Consider the following 16,506-nt stretch of genomic DNA (forward strand, 5'->3'; position numbering starts at 1 on the left):
TGTGAACGCTCTATGCCTCAGCTGACTTCTCTCTACAGCACTGATGATGCTGACAATCCTTCTCGAGTTTTGGGGAGACCAAATGAGCCACTCCAGACATACGTGCTCAGAAGAGTGCCTGGCATGAATTCAAGCGCGTCGTCGACGTCAGCATAATATTTACAGTGAGGGTTCTGCTTCCACGCTGCGAGTGGATAGGCGGTGGCCTGTGGTTTGGGGCCAGTCCTCCACTGGAAAGCTTTGCAACCCACTTATAAGCTTAAAAGTAGTCCGCACGCAGTGTGGCGGTCTCGTACTGTTATTTCTTTGATGTGCGAGCGGAAGTCATGAAGACATAAACTACAGCTTACCCCTTGGTAGATGTTTGCCCCTCTCTCTACAATGGCCTCATAGCAGTGCTCCCAGATGAGCTGCTGAGAAATGTCTCTCTGACAATAATCGCTATCCCTGGGGCCTGGAAGGAAATTCTTGGAGACCTGGGCCCCAGCCTATGAGCTAACAACTAACAGGGCTGCAGGCATGGACCAGATGGATGGACAGAAACATGACCACAGACACCAGATGACCACCACTTGGAAAAAGCTCTCCCTGAAGACTCTTTAGCTCCCACTGACGACAATGCCAGCTGTCATGTATTGAAGGCTTCCTCTGCGTCGGGCCTTTTGCAGAGTGCATTCTTAAATGTTCCCGTCAATCTTTCCCACAACCCTACGAGGTAGATTCTTGTATTACCCATTTTATACCGATGGAGAAATCGAGGCTCATAAATGAAGGACCTTGCCCAAGTTCACAAAGATGGAACATAGGCATTCACATGCCAGAAGCTAGGCCCTTGACCACTCTGGGACACTGGCGATCCCTCTCGGTTGTCTGGACTTTGTTTTCAGCTCCCCGAGGGCCTTAGGTAGATGGTTAATTCCTGTGCTTTGTGTAATAAACCAACTCTTTTGGGAGGTGGCCGTTTGGGATATTGGTGGTCTCCGCTGGGGACCTGGACATCAACCCAGGAGCAATACCCAGGGCACTACAATGGACCAGATGCTTTTGCGAAGCTGCACGCTGGAGAGGAGGGCGTGTAAGCTTTGGTGGGTTCGGTGTGGAATCCCAGCTCTGCCACTTACTAGCATGTGACACTGGGCAAGTTCCCCGCCCTCTCTGAGCCTTAGCTCCATCATTTGCAACATAAAGATGACGTCCACCTAGAGTGCTTGAAAGGATAAGGGAATGAGCAAGACCCACCCGGCACACAGTAGGCGCTCTTATTATTTCCACTTTTAGGCATACATTTATATGAATGGGAATTTTAAGATACAGATATCTGAAAAAGGGGATGGCATGGAAAAACACAAGGTGATCTCGAAAGCATCTTTATGCAAATAAGAAAAGGAGGTAAGATTGCCTGGGGTCGCTGAGCAGGAATGTTTTCACCGTTCATTCACAGCTTTCTTCACCCTCTGTGGAGCGATGAATGGTGAGAAGCAGCTCTGCTGTCTGCGGGCACCAGGAAAGAGGAACTGAATGCTGGCAGATGTGAGCCCGTAGAGAGAGAAATCCTGGCAGTTGTTCGCGGGAATAAAATTAGTAGCACGTGGAGGGGCCTATTTTAGTGAGGAAGTTAGTGACTCTCTTCCTGTGTGAGAAAACATCCTAAGGAGAGAGGCTGCCACGGGGGTGGTGGCTGTTTATGTGAGTGTGTCCACTCACTCCCTGTAGGTACTTGCGTGGGGGTGGAAAGCTGACACTTGCTCCGTTTGTAAGACAGGGTGTGCCTGCCACTTGGGCAAGGGGAGGGGAAGGGTCTGCAGGCAGGCGTGTGGAGGGCAGGATTTTGGAGATCTTAGAACAACCACAGTTGATTATTGTGGGTGATTCCCCCCCCCCCCCATTTGAAATACCCAGAGCCCTGTGGCAGGGAGAGGAATAACACGCCGAGAAGAAACCAGGGGGCTTTGGTGCATGTTGCTCTCAGGACAGGGTCAGCTTCGTGAGCAGAGTTTCAGTCTGATATTGGTTCTAGGAACACAACTGATGCTTGAACCCAGTTTGAGAGACATCTTGTGTCAGGCACTTCCTTTCTCTACGCATCCCCACAGCGAATGGTCATTTTTTTTTGTGAGGCGTTTGGCTAGTTATGGTGAGAATCTCCCTGCTCGTGCTCAGCTCTCATCAGGATGGAAGGAGAGCTGTCCGTGTTGGCTGGCAAAGAACGGTGTGGTGGACGTTACTGATGTCTGCCATTGGGTCTCCTCTTCTGAGAACAAAGAGGACCACACCTCCCCCACTGTGAAGTTTGGTGTGTCCATGTGCCACAGTGCTTCCAAGAGACTAGCAGGGGACACGGGTCACGTCGCTTGTGTGGAGGTAGATACTTAGGAGCTGATGCATCACTGGCCACGCTCTTGCCCTGCCTGACCATGGAAACATGTGAATTCCTCCTAAGATGGTACCCAGGAGGCTGCAATGAGCAAAATGTCCCCGCTGATCTGCACTGGGCATATGGCACGTGCGAGAAATAAACCTTTAGTTTTCCAAGTCACTGAGTTGTTAGGGGTGTTTGTTACCGAAGCAGAACCGAGCCTGCGCTGACTTTTACAAAAGGCTTAGGGAATAAAAATCCATGTTCTTTAAGAATAGTGGTCCCAGGCAGGCTTGGGATAACTGCCTGGGTATTGTTTTAGGTACAGTTTGGGGGTAAGGAGTGAAAACCTCTTGTCTTCTCTGGTTCTAGTTAGTGTTTTGATGTTAAAAAAAAAAAAAAAAAGACTGCAGTCCCAGCCTTCTGGCGAGGGCTTCTGTCAGTTGGATGCCCAGAATAAACTGAAAAGCACCAATCTGTCTCACTCACTTAGATGCATCAACCTGCCAATGGAACGAGAACCACGGATGAAGAAAGATGCTGAGAAGAACAGGGTGGGGACGGTATCCCAGGCCTGGCATCTCCAGGGCACTGTGAGAGGGTGAGCAGAGCTCCCTCCAGCCACTTGTCCACCCTTCGGTCATTCCAGGCGCTGAGGAAAGACGCTGGCACGGGAGCAGGGGAGCAAGGAGAGCGCCACACTGAGTCACCACGATGGAAATGTCTGCCTGCCATGAGGCTAGCCCGGTGTGGTCCTGTTTTCGCACAGGTATCTTGGCTCAGATCCATTTTTCTAACCCTTCCATGTCTTGGAGCATGGCTTGGAATCCGACATTCAGAGTGTCTTTGTGGTTTTGCTGGGTAGGCTGATTAAGCTTCTGGCGGCCGTTTGCTCTCTCTGTCGAAGGTCATGTAAACATATGGAGCTGAGATTTCCTCCCATTTCCGAGGCCCATTATTACCATTATGGGTTTGAAAGAAAAATCACTGGAACTAGGGTTGAACCAGCTTGAAACCAACCAACCAACCAACCCACTAACCCACCCAGGAGGGTACCTGAGTCTGAGAGGACAGACCAGAGCCAATGGGGGATGTTAACTTCTTACTCTCGGGCCACAGTGATGTGTGAGCGGTATTATGGCTCTCTGGGCAGTCTTCTTTTTCTTTTTTCCTTTCAGTCCATTTACCTACTTGCCTAACCTATTTTGTGAAACTTTTGCTAGGGGACCCAAGTGTTCCAAGAGTCTCATTACAGACCTAATTAGAAAGCGGGGACAGGAATGGGCTGAGGGTGGAGTGCGGTGTGGATCCCTCAGAATCCCAGCCACTGGGCTGGGTCTGATAAGCAGGATGCCGGCGACAGCTGCCAGCCCTGCCGCGGCAGAGTCGGGGCTCCCGGCTTGCGGACGTTATTCATGGAGCAAAGAGACAGACAGGCTGTATTCTAGCTGCAAACACCACACAGCGACAGTGCTACGGGGCTGGCTGGTACACACCTTCCGACGCGTCTGTATGGAAGTGCTGGTGAGTGAGGGGAGGTCCCGTCAGCGAGGCCTTTGCCCAAGGAAAGGTGGCCTTCTGGCTTCATCCCCGGAGACGATTCAGGGACACCAGCTGCTCAGTTTGGGGCCAGGCAGGTCTGGGGGTGGAGTCCTACGAGCCGTGGACATGAGTCCGCCTCCTGGGTTCCTCAGCACACGTGGTTTTACTGTGTGCCGACCACATGCCAGGCCTGTGCTAAGTGGGCCGCACAGAGCCCTGAGGAGAAATGTCCCCAGGGCACACGCTCGTAAGGCGTGCAGTCGGGATTCAAATGGAGGTCTGATTCCAGTGCCGGAACTCAGAGCTCATCACCACCTGGGGACACCTCACCTGTCAAGGGGAGAAGAGTTCCAGTGGGAACTCTTATCTGAAGGCCAAACGCAGTAACCCCGGGGTACAGCTTTGCTGAGCGCGGACAAGCGCACGAGCTTAAGGCTGGTCACTTCAACGCTTTGGGGGGCTCTGCGAGCACGTCCTCCTTTGTTCTAGGCCCTGTTCTCGACTGGTCTCAGTTTTACAAAGCTATTCTAAGAAAGAAATTCTGGAGGCACCATTGTTCCTTCCCCGGCTGCCAGAGGCGGCATCCGTAAGAAGAGAGGGCAAAGGGAGCCACGCCGGGACCACACACACACGAAAAGCAGCAACAGCAGAGTCCCTGTGTGTAAATGCCGCCAGTGGAGCCCTCCCGGGGAGCTGCCCCTGGGGTCTCTCCATCCCATAGCCGGCCGTTCCTCCAACCCCGTTCCCCAGCACCCCACTTCACCTACTCGATGTCGCCTGGCCTTCCTCACTGGTCTCTCCCTTCCAACCCCACTGAATGCTTTGCTTATGTCTTGTTTGCATGTGTTTTGTACGTGTGTTCTCGGGAAGGCACACCCTCTCCTCCATCTGCCCCATGATGGCCCCTCCATGGACCTGCCTGGCCCCCTCCCCACAGTCCAGGCCGCTGCTCTCCCGGTCCCCCTCCTGGCTCTCAGCTGGGCTTCTAGAAGCATGTGGCCCTCTGCGTGCGTGGCCCCTATATGCTTAAGGACACGCTCCCCTGGGATGGACGGTCCTTAAGAGAGGCTCTGTCTTAGCAGGTGAGGAAAAGATAGGGGAGAGTCATCCCTAAAAAACTGAGAACACCCTCCTCAAAATACAGCCCGCTCACAACAAGTTTCAGCCACAAGGTTAGAAACTGCTGGCAACTCCCGATTCTGCGGCCGGCTCCCTAACAGAGTAAGTTAGATTCTCCTGCCCTCTACTGGCGAAGAGCAGCACCGGCCCCGCCGGCGCCTCCGGAAAGGAGACAAAGACGGACTCACAAGGCATCCTTCCGCGTCTTAGAGACACAGCAGGTCAGACCCGCCGTCAACTGGTTTGCGGGGGAGGGGAGGCTGCCTTCAGCCAGATGCCCGGACGCATGGAAACGCACCCATCTGCCTTACTCACGGCGAGTCGGCCAGTCTCAAACTGCTAATGAGCCGAGACCCTGAGGAAATGGCTTCACACGGGGCCTTGCGGGCGGAGGAAAGCTGTTGGCTAGAAGGGGGTGGGGCAGCACTTCTGGCTGAGGGAACAACCTGAGCAAAGGCGCGGCACCCTGAGGGGACCTCCAGCTACCCACCTACTGCTGGGGCATTCCAGGCTCGGAGAAAAGATGCTGTTTCATTCCGAGGAGGCAGCTTAGTGCAGGGGACTCTTGAAGTGGAAATACCCGCACGCTTTCTCGGGAGGCCTGGGCTTATATAGATATGTCCCTTAGACTGGGGACATCCCTGTCCTTCTCTGGGCCTCAGTTTCCACATTTGCAAAATGAAAGAGTTGGAAGAGAACGATGTCTGCGGTTCTTTTTGGTTCAAAGATTCTGATCATCCACAGGCCTTGAGTCAAAGTAACCACGGCTGGTATGCTGAGGGCAAATGTGCAGCCTCGCCATGCGGCTTTTCCATCCAGGTGACACTGGGATGCGGCCCCTTCTGAACCCCCTTCTGCTATTCCTGCCTTGTGCTACCTTGGTGAAGTGGCAGAAGCTGGTTTTTGTCCACAAAAGCAAGATGGCAGCTGAGTCACCTCTTGTGCTGTTTCTCTAACCCTCATCCTGCTTGGAATAGGACTGACAGGGCCAACCCACAAAACAGCAGCAGCGTTCAATCACCTCCCAGACAGACCCAGCACTTTAAAAGAATAAATAAATAAGGCTGCGTTTGACTCTTTTTTTTCCCCTCCACTTGGAAATTTGTAACATCATTAGCTACAAGTAAATATATCAGCGAGATTAATGGAGTGAATCACAAAGTGACTTGATTGGATTTAAAGCCGCATTATTTCTTTGGGGTGAATTAGTAAATTTAGCACTGTCAAGAGATGATAGATTGAGAACGCAGGGGCTGGGAGTCCTTATTGATCCCGATGATAGATTGGCATTAAGGAGAAGCTGGAATGGCTTCCTGCACGCTGTTTTCAGAGAGAAAGGAAACATGGCTTCTCTACCCACTTCATTAACTGCACAGGAACATAGCGTCCTCTTCCGGGCACACGGTTGAGTTGTGACCACCTATGGTAGATAGTGTCTAAGATCGTCTTCAACAACCCCAACCCCTTGGTCATCACGTCCTTGGGTACTGATCCTGTCTGTTGAGTCTAGACCAGAACAAGTGGCTTGCTTCTAACACACAGGATGCAGCAGAAGCAATGAGCTGTCACTTGTGAGACTGGGTTATAAAAGGACTGTGGCTTCTCTCGCAAGTGCTCTCTCTCGCCCACTCTTGGGTTGTTCACTCCAGGGGAGCCCTGGTGAGGTGGCCCTGTAGAGAGGCCCCAGGGAGGGAGCCTGAAAGTGGATCTTCCTCCAGGTGAGCTTTGGGCTGACTACAGACCAGGTTGCGTCTTGATTGTAGCCTCATGCCAGACCCTGAGCCAGAACCACCCAGCTAAGCCGCTTCTGGATTCCAGACTCACAAAAACAAGCCGCGAGATAATAACTGTTGTCCTAAGTCACTAAATGTGGGGTCATTTGTTATACAGCAATAGAAAACTGATACACCACTGACTTGCTCTGGCCACTAAAATGTGAGCAGAAACAATGTGTGTCATTTCTGAGGAGCGGTTTTGAGAACCAGTGTGCAACCTGCCACAGGCTGGTTTCCTGCTGTGGCAACTGCAGACTGGGGTCAGACGACACCTCTGTGATCCACGGTCCTGGAGTGAGTGACGAGCCAAGTCTCACTGTCCCCAGCACCACCAACCTGCACTGGACATGCAGTGTGACCGAGAAATATACTTTGGTTGTATAAAATCACTCAGATTTGGGGATTATTTGTTATCACGCATGCCCTTGCCCAGCCTGATTAGCACACCGTTCAACCAAAGTGTGCTACGGAATTGTGGGTGGGTGGGAGGGGCAGGTCTGGAGCAATGTGAGAAACACACCTGCTCTTTCTGCCAAGAACACAAGAAGAGTTGATTGAAATGGTTTTGAGATGTGGTGTGTTTCCAAAGGCCACCACACAGGAAAGATTTCCAAATATTCTGTCTCCTTGACCCATTTGTACACCTGCACTCCCAGAACACATGCTCCAACTTTTAGTTTAGAAAGTAGGGTCCTCATATAGGTCGATGGACCAACACTCAGTGAGCATGTGTATCCGGCAGGCACTTCCACACCCATCCTCATTCAATTCTTACCATAGCCCTGCAAGGCAGAGATAATTATCATTACGCTTCATTTACAGGAGAGGAAAACACAGAGTTGAGGAGTCAAATCAAGGATAGGGGGTCAGTCAGCCTCCAGGTAGACCCTGGCAGAATGCAGAGTTGAGGGTCTAGGCCCTCTGAATCAACACCTCACGATCGTCCCTTCTAACCTCAGGTGGGACAGCAGCTACAGAGGGGGACGCTGCCGCTTAGAGGGAGGTCTGCGAACCCACAGGCTGACAGCTCCTTACAAGGGAGGAAATGCTTGTGGACGGCGGCTAGAAATTGAGAGGTATTCCTTACTTGTATCAATGAAGACAGCATCCACGTAGATTTTGGTACACAAAGAGCCCAGGATAAATCCACAGGCTGGTCCGAATACCAGCATCGTGAACAGGATTCCTGAAAAAAGAAGATGAAACAAAGATTAGATGACAAAAACAGAGGCCATTCAAAGGTCAAGGAAATTATGTTACATCAATCGGACGAATAGTCTGATCCTACAAATGACATAAAGGGAATTAGTTTAAAAACCCGAGAGGGGGAAAGCTTGTATTTCTAATTCTTTAGAAACTCTACTGAAACATTTTGTATTACGCAGGAATTCTATAATATTTTGGTAGGTTGCTTTAAAATATTTGTGGGCACCAAGTACACTTATTTTTACAGGACTCAATCCCACATCATATCAAACATTAAAATACAGACATGTCTATCATTAAACATTTTTTTCTGCCATAAACATTTTGTGAAGGAATTTTTATAATTTTGTTTTTACACTTATTTGGCGTTATGCAATTCATTTAATTTACGGTTGGCTAAGATTTCTCAGCACTCACTATGCAAACTCAGGAATTTTGTAAAGTGAGAAAAACTGAAGCCACAAATTATTTTCAAATGTAATGAAATGTTTATCAGCATTAAATTTAGCAAGTAACAAAGCTGACATAATGGTATGCTTGAGAACATTTAATTAGGTATTTATTCATTTCAATTTTGCATTTCCCCCCGCATTTTGGGGTTGCTATGTGCTGTGATTATAATAGTAGTTTCAGGACTCCAGCTATTTTTTTCCACAGCACTTGCAAAGATGGAACTAGGCACAGGCGTGAGTAGCTGGTGGACAGAGTACCTAGAATTGGATCGTTTTGGAAAAGTATTGAGCTCAAATTAAAATGCACAGTTTCCAACTAAATTTCACTACGCTAGACATTTCCCAAGCACTGACTATTCTCCAGCTCCTGGGGGTAAAAACAAGAGTGAGTGAGTGGCCTTTCCCTGAAGATGCTGGCCGTCTATGGGGAACATCCACACACGTGTCCAGGTAAGTGAAGCAGCCAGCGTGAAGGGTGGATGCTAACAGGTCCACAGGGCACATGAAGAGCAAGGGAGGAGATGATTGCGACCCTAGGGCATCTGGGCTCCGCCGGAGGGGAATTCTGGTCTGTTCGCAAGGTGGACGAACTCAGCCTGAATTCTCCCCGTGGTGTCCCCATGAAAACACTCAGACATTCATCCATCCAATCAACATTTATTGAGATCCTTCTGCGTGCCAAGCAGTCTTCTCAGGAAGGGGGATTCAGCACGGAACCAAACAGTCAAAAACCCTGGCTTCCTGGTTGACTGACTTGGGGGGCAAGGATGAGGGGTATCTGGAACTCATGTACACGGGGTAGGAGTGTAAATCGGACAGCCGCTGGCAAACCTTGGGCAGTGTCTGAAAAACGGAAGATGACCCAATGACCCACAACTCTAACTCCAACGTAATACTCTGCAGAAAGTCCAACCGGTATTGGGAGATACATGCAAAAATGCTCATGTGTCAACACTGTGAGATCCCCACATGCAAACAACAATGCCCATCCTTTGGAGAATAGAGAAACCAGGCGTGACACCGCCATACCACGGGATTACTATAAAGCAAAGATATCAAAGCACCAACAAGATGGACGTATTTTAAAGGACGTAATTCCAAGCAAAAGAACACAGACAGGCAAGAATACATACTGGCGTGACCTCACTTATCCAGAATTCAAAACAGTAAAACTAAACTATTTAGTGATACACCAGTAGGTAGTCAAACTGTAAGGAAAATCATAGAGCCAGAAGAGTTTGGAAAATCCAAATGGAGACTTTTATTTGGAATCTACTGGCTCAGGACAAATTAGTTAACTGTAGTATTATTAGTGATACATGATAACTAATGAAAGTACTAAGAAACATTTTGTGTGTGTTTGTGGAATGTGATACACACACATCATTAGTGTGTCACACTGAATGAATGAAAGTGTATTAAATCGTATAGAAATGCATAGTACCAGGATGGTGGTTACTGCTGTGGGGGAGAGAGCGAGGAAGTTACCATCTAGAAGAAGGCAGGGCGGGGTGAAAGTGGGGTTCTTAGGTGCTGGTTCTGCATTTGGTTTGTTTGTAAGTCATACGGATGTTTGTTTCACAACAATCTGTCAGTCTGTGACATACTTTCTGCACAGAACATGACTTACGTTTCTCACGTACATGGGCCTGTGTCACATAAGTCTGTATGTACAAACGGCTACTGGCCCCTTACTGCGTGCTCACTGAATGCGGGCAGGGAGCGGGCTATGGGATTTACATGTTGTCTCATGATTCCTCCTGACAGGCCATGAGGTGGTGCTGTCTTCCCAGTTTTATCCAAGAAGGAACTGAGGACCACAGAGATTAAGCCACTTGCCCCATGGCGTGTGGCTTCCAGGTGGCAGCCAGACCTGGTGCCCCTCTGCAGCACTGGGTCCCGTTAGCCCAAGTTAAAGGGCAAACCCCCAACCCCGAACCCCTGCTATTCACAGGCAACCGCACGCACCAGCCTCACGGTGAAGAAGCCCTTCAGGTGGGTGATGGATGGCACCCCAGAAACCAAAGCACGCAGCAGGGAGCCCCTCCCACCTGCCGGAAGGTAGGGCCGGGGTGAATCCAGCACCGCCATTTACCAGCTGGCATGCCTGGGCAAGTCCATCCCATCTACACTGGCTCCACCTCTGAAAAGTGGAGATGCTAAGAAGACATATTTTAGGGTGCTGCACGGAGGAATAAAAGACAGCAGAGGTAAGGACCCGTGTGACCCCAGCACAGATGAAGCCCCTCACAAATGTTCATTTCTGCTGATGCTCCATGGCTTGGCGGGGTGACAGAAGAACCCGGGGAAGGGAAGAAGCTGTGGGTACCCCCTTTTCCTCCTCTCAGGGCGCCCAGGCTTCTGCAGCCAGGCCCCTGGAGGCCTGCTCTGCATTGCTCCCTAATAGACAAGAAGAAGAGCCCATCAGTGGGCTGGCCAGGGCAGCACGCACTGCATCGTGTGAAGGACAGAAGCCAGCATGCGACGTGAGGCCTGGAGTCCATGCCAACAGCCCACCAGGGCCGGGACACAGGCGTGAAGGCCGCTGCTACCTGCACGCACAAACTTCATGCAAAGCCAAACCGGTGTCCAGAAACCCAGGCATCTCTACCAGCGGCCCTACTCACTTTGAAATGAGACCAGTCTGCTAGTATTTCTGAGGGTTGCTGGGGGGGAAGGACACCTGCCTCAATATGGCACAAATGCTCCCTAGGCCTCAGTTTGCTTCTCTGTATAGTGGGCAGGGCAAGAGCCCCCACCAAAAAGGCTTCAGAAAAGTTCCTGAAACACAGACTTTCTCCCAAAAAAACAAAAACAAGCAAACAAACAAAAAAAAAAACACCAAAAAACCATTAGCTGTTAGTTACTCTTCTCGCTGGGATTTCCAACAGCAGATTTTCTTTTCTGCTTCATTTGATTACTTTGGCAAGAGATGCTTAGTTTAGAGAATGAGGAAAAGACAGAATCACATAAAGAAATATCATAGTTTTCATATTTCCTTTTGGGCTTTGTTGCACTTGCACGTTATTTCTTCCAATGTGCTTTTGCATTGATGGGACCAGATAGCTTAATTTAAAAATAAGACCTCTTTTTAAAACAAAATCATTTGAAAAGAAACACATGCTCATGGAAGAACGATCTGAGAATAAACCAAAGATGGAGAGGCATCGTAACCGAGAACACAGACCCCAGAGGCGGCCAGCACCTGTGACCTTGCTGTGTGACCTTGGAGAAGTTACTTTACCTTCAATGGGCCTCAGGTTCCACCTGAAAGTGGAGATAATAATAGGACCTACCTCGCAAGGTTGTTTCGAGGTTTCAGCAATGAATGCACACGAAGTGCTTTCCACAGTGCCTGGCATACAGTAAGCGCTCAAGATTTTAGCAATTATTATGATGATTATAAGGGAGATGGCACAAAACAGCCTCTCTCACCGCCCAGAGGAAAACACTGGTATTCATTTAGATATTCCCTTCCAGTGTATCTCTATATGTGATGTTCATATGTTTTTTTAGAATAATTTTATAATAAATACCCAACACATCTCTCCTCATAGAAAGCCTGGAAATAAAGGATAAGATTTTCTAAAGAATCTATTTTTGAGCGAACAGAACGATGTACTGCGGTAAAATTTAAGGTGCTGATGGAAGAGAATTTCAAGAACCGGGCACTTCTCAGCCGCCCTCCAGAGAGTGGTGAAGGCGGAAGCTAATATACTCTGGACCCCGCACTGCCCAGCACCTGAAGCCCAGCTCTGGATCCCTTCCTGCCCTCGGGAGGGATGGCCACCGAGGCCACTGTGAGCTCATGTGACAGCCCTGCCTTCTTAGCAGTGACTAAGGCAGCTCTGAGCAGGGCAGATAAATGGTGGCACTGAGGGTTCTGTGCGTGACACAGTGAAAGACCACCTCAGGGGGAGTCTGCAGTTTTCTCTGCAAGGCTCCTGAGATGTGCCCGGTACCACTTCGAGAAAATGAGACGACATTCTCTCCGGGACTGTCTCACTGGGCTGGTATATGTGGGTGAGTGCTTCGGCCTCTTTTCAAAGGGAAGTGGTCTAATGCATCCTTTGTTTTTGTCTGATTATAAAAGGGATGCATTCAGAAAGTGGGGCAACCTACTATTCTCCCACCATCCTGAGGCAATAGCTTTCTTCAAGGCTTTATCCCATCTGAATTACTGGAGGTTAAACAAAAATTCTCATGACCCCATGATAAGGTTCATGTCACCATACTCTGTTTGTAGATGAAAATAATGGAAGCTCAGAGAGGTTGGTCAACTGCCTCAAGGCCACACAGCTTGTATACGACAGAGGTGCATTTGAACTCAGGCCTCCAGGACCACCTAGGTTCTAAGAGGAAAAACAGATGGGACATCACACAGCGGTGAAGCCTCTGGAATCAGCCAGCTCAGCTTGGCTGCTGGCTACATGTCTTAATTTCTGGATGACTCATTTCCCAACGCTGAGTCTGGGAATGAGAACACTTATGAGAATTAGATGCAATGCATGCAATTACATGCAATTCTGGTGCCCAGAACGTAGTCGATGTTTTCTAGATGTCTCTATGTCTCAGGGATGATGAGTCCAAGAAGGGCAGCCTGCGTGGCTGGTGTCCCCTGGGTATGTGTCTCTGTTTCTTTAGCTGGACTCAGAGTCATTTTAACCCTGCATGGTCCCCTCGAGTGGGTAGGACGCAGAGGCTGCTCAGGTTGGCTGTGCCTCTTCCCCACTAGAGGGCAGCCTCAGCCTAGAAACGACAGAGTCGGGGCTTCTGCCACCTCACGTCCTCCACTTCCTACGCAACTGCCCGTGAAACCCGGGGTCAGCGCACTGCTTTTATCACTCCCACTTGCCTTCTGTGCCCTCAGTTTATTCCATCTTGAAATGCGCAGGCTGAAATGTCTGCCCTAAGAAGGAGCGAGCTGCACCACACGTGCATGAATAAAACATGATCCATAAACAGCAGGAAGCCTGCCAAACATGGGGTGCATATGTATCCCGTGCCCACTGCCACAGCCTGGCAGCATGACGTCCCTGACCCTACTTATCTCTCAGGGGGAGGCAGAGAGAAGGGAGGACGAGGAGGCAACCATTCTCTGAACACAGCTTACGTACAGACTCGGCACACAATCGGTGTGACAGAATCATCCCACCACAAACTTTATAAAGGAAACGAAACAGTACTGTCACTAAGGCCACATGGTGTGTGCAACAGTTTCCAAGCCCCCTCCCACGTATCAGAACGGTCCCCTCTTAAGTCAGCTATATTCCTGGGTCTCAACGCTGGCTGCACATTGGAATTACCTGGGAACTTAAAAAAAACTATTAACGCCTAGGTCCTGCCCCCCGAGATCTGATGTAGATGGTCTGGGGTGCAGCCTGGTTACCAGGAGTTTTTTCAAGCTCTCCAGGAGACTTTCTGTGGATTCAGGTGAGAACCACAGGGCACTGCTCCTGCTGACCTTGACCAAGGAACCGGGTGGTACCCAAAATGCATCTGGGCACGTGGGAAAAGGGGAGGACAGGAACTGAATGCTAGCTGACGTCAGCCCTGAAAGGTGGAGCGGCAGCCAGACAGAGCGTGGCCAGACTGAGGTCACTCCCTGAGCGTGTGGCACAACGGGCCTTCTCTCGTGCAGCCAGCCAAAGTGGCCCCGTGTGCCACCACAACTGTGCGCTTGACTGCAGAACTCTGCCTGGCGTGCCTGGCACGCCCCCGGTGCTGTCTGGCTTCTAGGTTTTACTTGCACTGGTACTCACCCCGTTTTTCCCTCTTCTCCAGGCCCTGAGCAGTGCACCACAGGGCTGCCCTCCATTCAAAGCCTGCCTTAAATGCCACCTCCTCCACAGGGCCTTCCTGGATTTTCTCTCTTCATCCTTCCCCCCCCCCCCCCCTTCTGCCACAGCACCTAGCCTGAGAATTCTGAGAATTCTTCCGCAGTCCTGCTTACAATCTGCCTGGATGTAAAAGTAAAGTTCCATGTATTAGGCATGCCATAATAATGGCAGGCTCAGGAAAGGCAGAGAACTTAAAAAATATATATATCCTGTTTTCCACAGGGGCGATGGAGCCCTTTGCATGGAGGAGAGCCCCAGTGTTTGTTAAACTGAGTACTACCCAGGCCTGGGAGGTGGGAAGCCTACCGTTACGGAGAACAGCGCATCTAATGAAGGTCCTCTTACAAGGCTAGGCGTCTTGGGGACGCTTGGGAAGGACATGCAGTTGTTTCATAGTCTTGGTTTCTCAGCCCAGCTCACAGAACCTTCTCTTCCTCCCCCCGGCCCAGCAGGGCCCTACCAGGGTGAGGGCACACGTCCTTGTGGCTGGCCGGCCAGTGGGCATCAGATGTGCTGCCCACAGGGGAGAACCCACTGTCAGCAGGGGCCAGGCTTTGGTGGCTCCCTGCCCAGGGCCCCTGTGGGAATGATGTCTCAGGGCTGGAGTTACCATCAAATTCTCCTGTAGCTTTCTTTGTACGTGGCAGGTACCAAGGAGCAGAGCTGGGCTGGCTGAGTCTCTTTACAGTAAGTGAGAACACCCCCCCCCCCATTAAAGCCCCTAGAAAACCCTGGCCCATGAGTGATGGCACTGCACTGGCTGATGAAATGAGAAAATGCCGTGGCAAGGTGAGCGCTCTGAAACCACAAGCCACACGGGCAGGAAACCCACCCAAATAAACGACAGGCTGCACCTTCCTGAAGGGCCCACATCCTGTTTGCCTGCTGAGTGGGGGCTTCCTAGAAGCTCTCTCTCTGCAGATTCTGAGATAACAGGGTGGTGAGTTTTCCTGTGGCTTCCATGTCCCCAGCCTCCAGCAGGGGACACTGGAGAGATGGCCAGGCCTGAAGCCTCCTCTTGGGCCCACAGCCACAGGAGGAGGCCACGCCGACGGCACCCAGCCTGTCTCAGCCTGGGGAGCGCCAGCTGAATTGTGTGCCCCCAAATCCATCTGTTGAAGCACTAATGCCCCAGGACCTCAGAGTATGACCGTATTTGGAGGTAGGACCTTTAAAGAGGCGATTAAGTTAAAAGGAGGCTGTTAGGCTGGGCCCTAATCCAGTAGGACTGGTGTCCTTGCACGAGGAGGAGGAGACACAGGAGGGTGTGTGCACACAGGAAGGCCGTGTGAGGACACAGGGAGCCCGTGTGAGGACACAGGGAGCAGGCGGCCGTCTGCAAGCCGAGGCGAGAGGCCTCAGGAGGAACCAGCCCTGCCGACACCCTGGTCTCACACTCCCAGCCGCCAGAGCGGGGAGGAAATAAAGGCCTGTGTTTAAGCCCCCTCCACCCCCAGTTTGTGGCACTTCGTGATGGCAGTCTGAGCAAACTAACACAGCTCGCAAGACCGGTGTGAGAATCGCGCGTACATGAGAGCACTTGCAAACTACAGAGTGCCACCCAAGGCCGTGGGACATTAGCTGCACAGGGGAGTCAATGAACATTGATGACACTGTCCCAGCACTCCCAGACGTCAGGAAGGAATGGACGCAGCACACTGCGTGGCCGGTAGCCCTGGCGGGTAGAAAACAAGCTGTGTGTGTAAGGAAGAGCCTTGTGTTACTTATTACGGCTGAACCTCTCCCCGTGCCCAGCAGCGGGCAACGCTGAGGTACGTTTGCTCAGTGTTGCACACAAGACCAGTGGTTTTCGCACGGAGGTGAGCTTGAGTTGCTAGAAGACCTGTAGAAAATCAGACGAGGGGAGCAGCTCATTCACAGCCAGGGGCTGGAGTCGGGTTTTGAATCAGGGCTATGAGTCGTGACGATGACGTGGGGACAGGGCACTGACACCGAGCCCGCCGAGGGCTGGGTACCAGCACGTCCCATGCACCACAACCCTATCTGTGGGTACACTCGCATTTTACACATCAGGAAACTGAGGCACAGAAAGATGCTGTAACTTGCCCAATGATACACTTACAGCAAGTGGGAAGAATGAAGACCAAGGATTTCAGAAAAGCGAGGAAGGAGAGCGAAGGGCAGTCTGGGAGATGGGAGAGGTGGGCGGGCCTGGCCGCGAGGCAGGCGATACGGGGAGGCCCTTGCCAACCAGC

The 16,506-nt window shown here is 50.9% G+C and overlaps 1 protein-coding gene across 2 annotated transcripts in view; it reads right to left on the reverse strand.

Annotated features, from left to right (window-relative positions):
• Window positions 1–16,506, reverse strand: part of SLCO3A1 (solute carrier organic anion transporter family member 3A1) — a 262,503-nt gene that overhangs the window by 65,250 nt on the left and 180,747 nt on the right. For both annotated transcript variants that reach the window (XM_019726695.2, XM_019726694.2), the window contains exon 3: window positions 7,880–7,978. In XM_019726695.2, the coding sequence (XP_019582254.1) occupies window positions 7,880–7,978 (99 nt within the window). The remainder of the gene's footprint in view (window positions 1–7,879; window positions 7,979–16,506) is intronic.

This window comes from Rhinolophus sinicus, linkage group LG13 (assembly GCF_036562045.2).
Source record: "Rhinolophus sinicus isolate RSC01 linkage group LG13, ASM3656204v1, whole genome shotgun sequence".
NCBI lineage: Eukaryota > Metazoa > Chordata > Mammalia > Chiroptera > Rhinolophidae > Rhinolophus > Rhinolophus sinicus.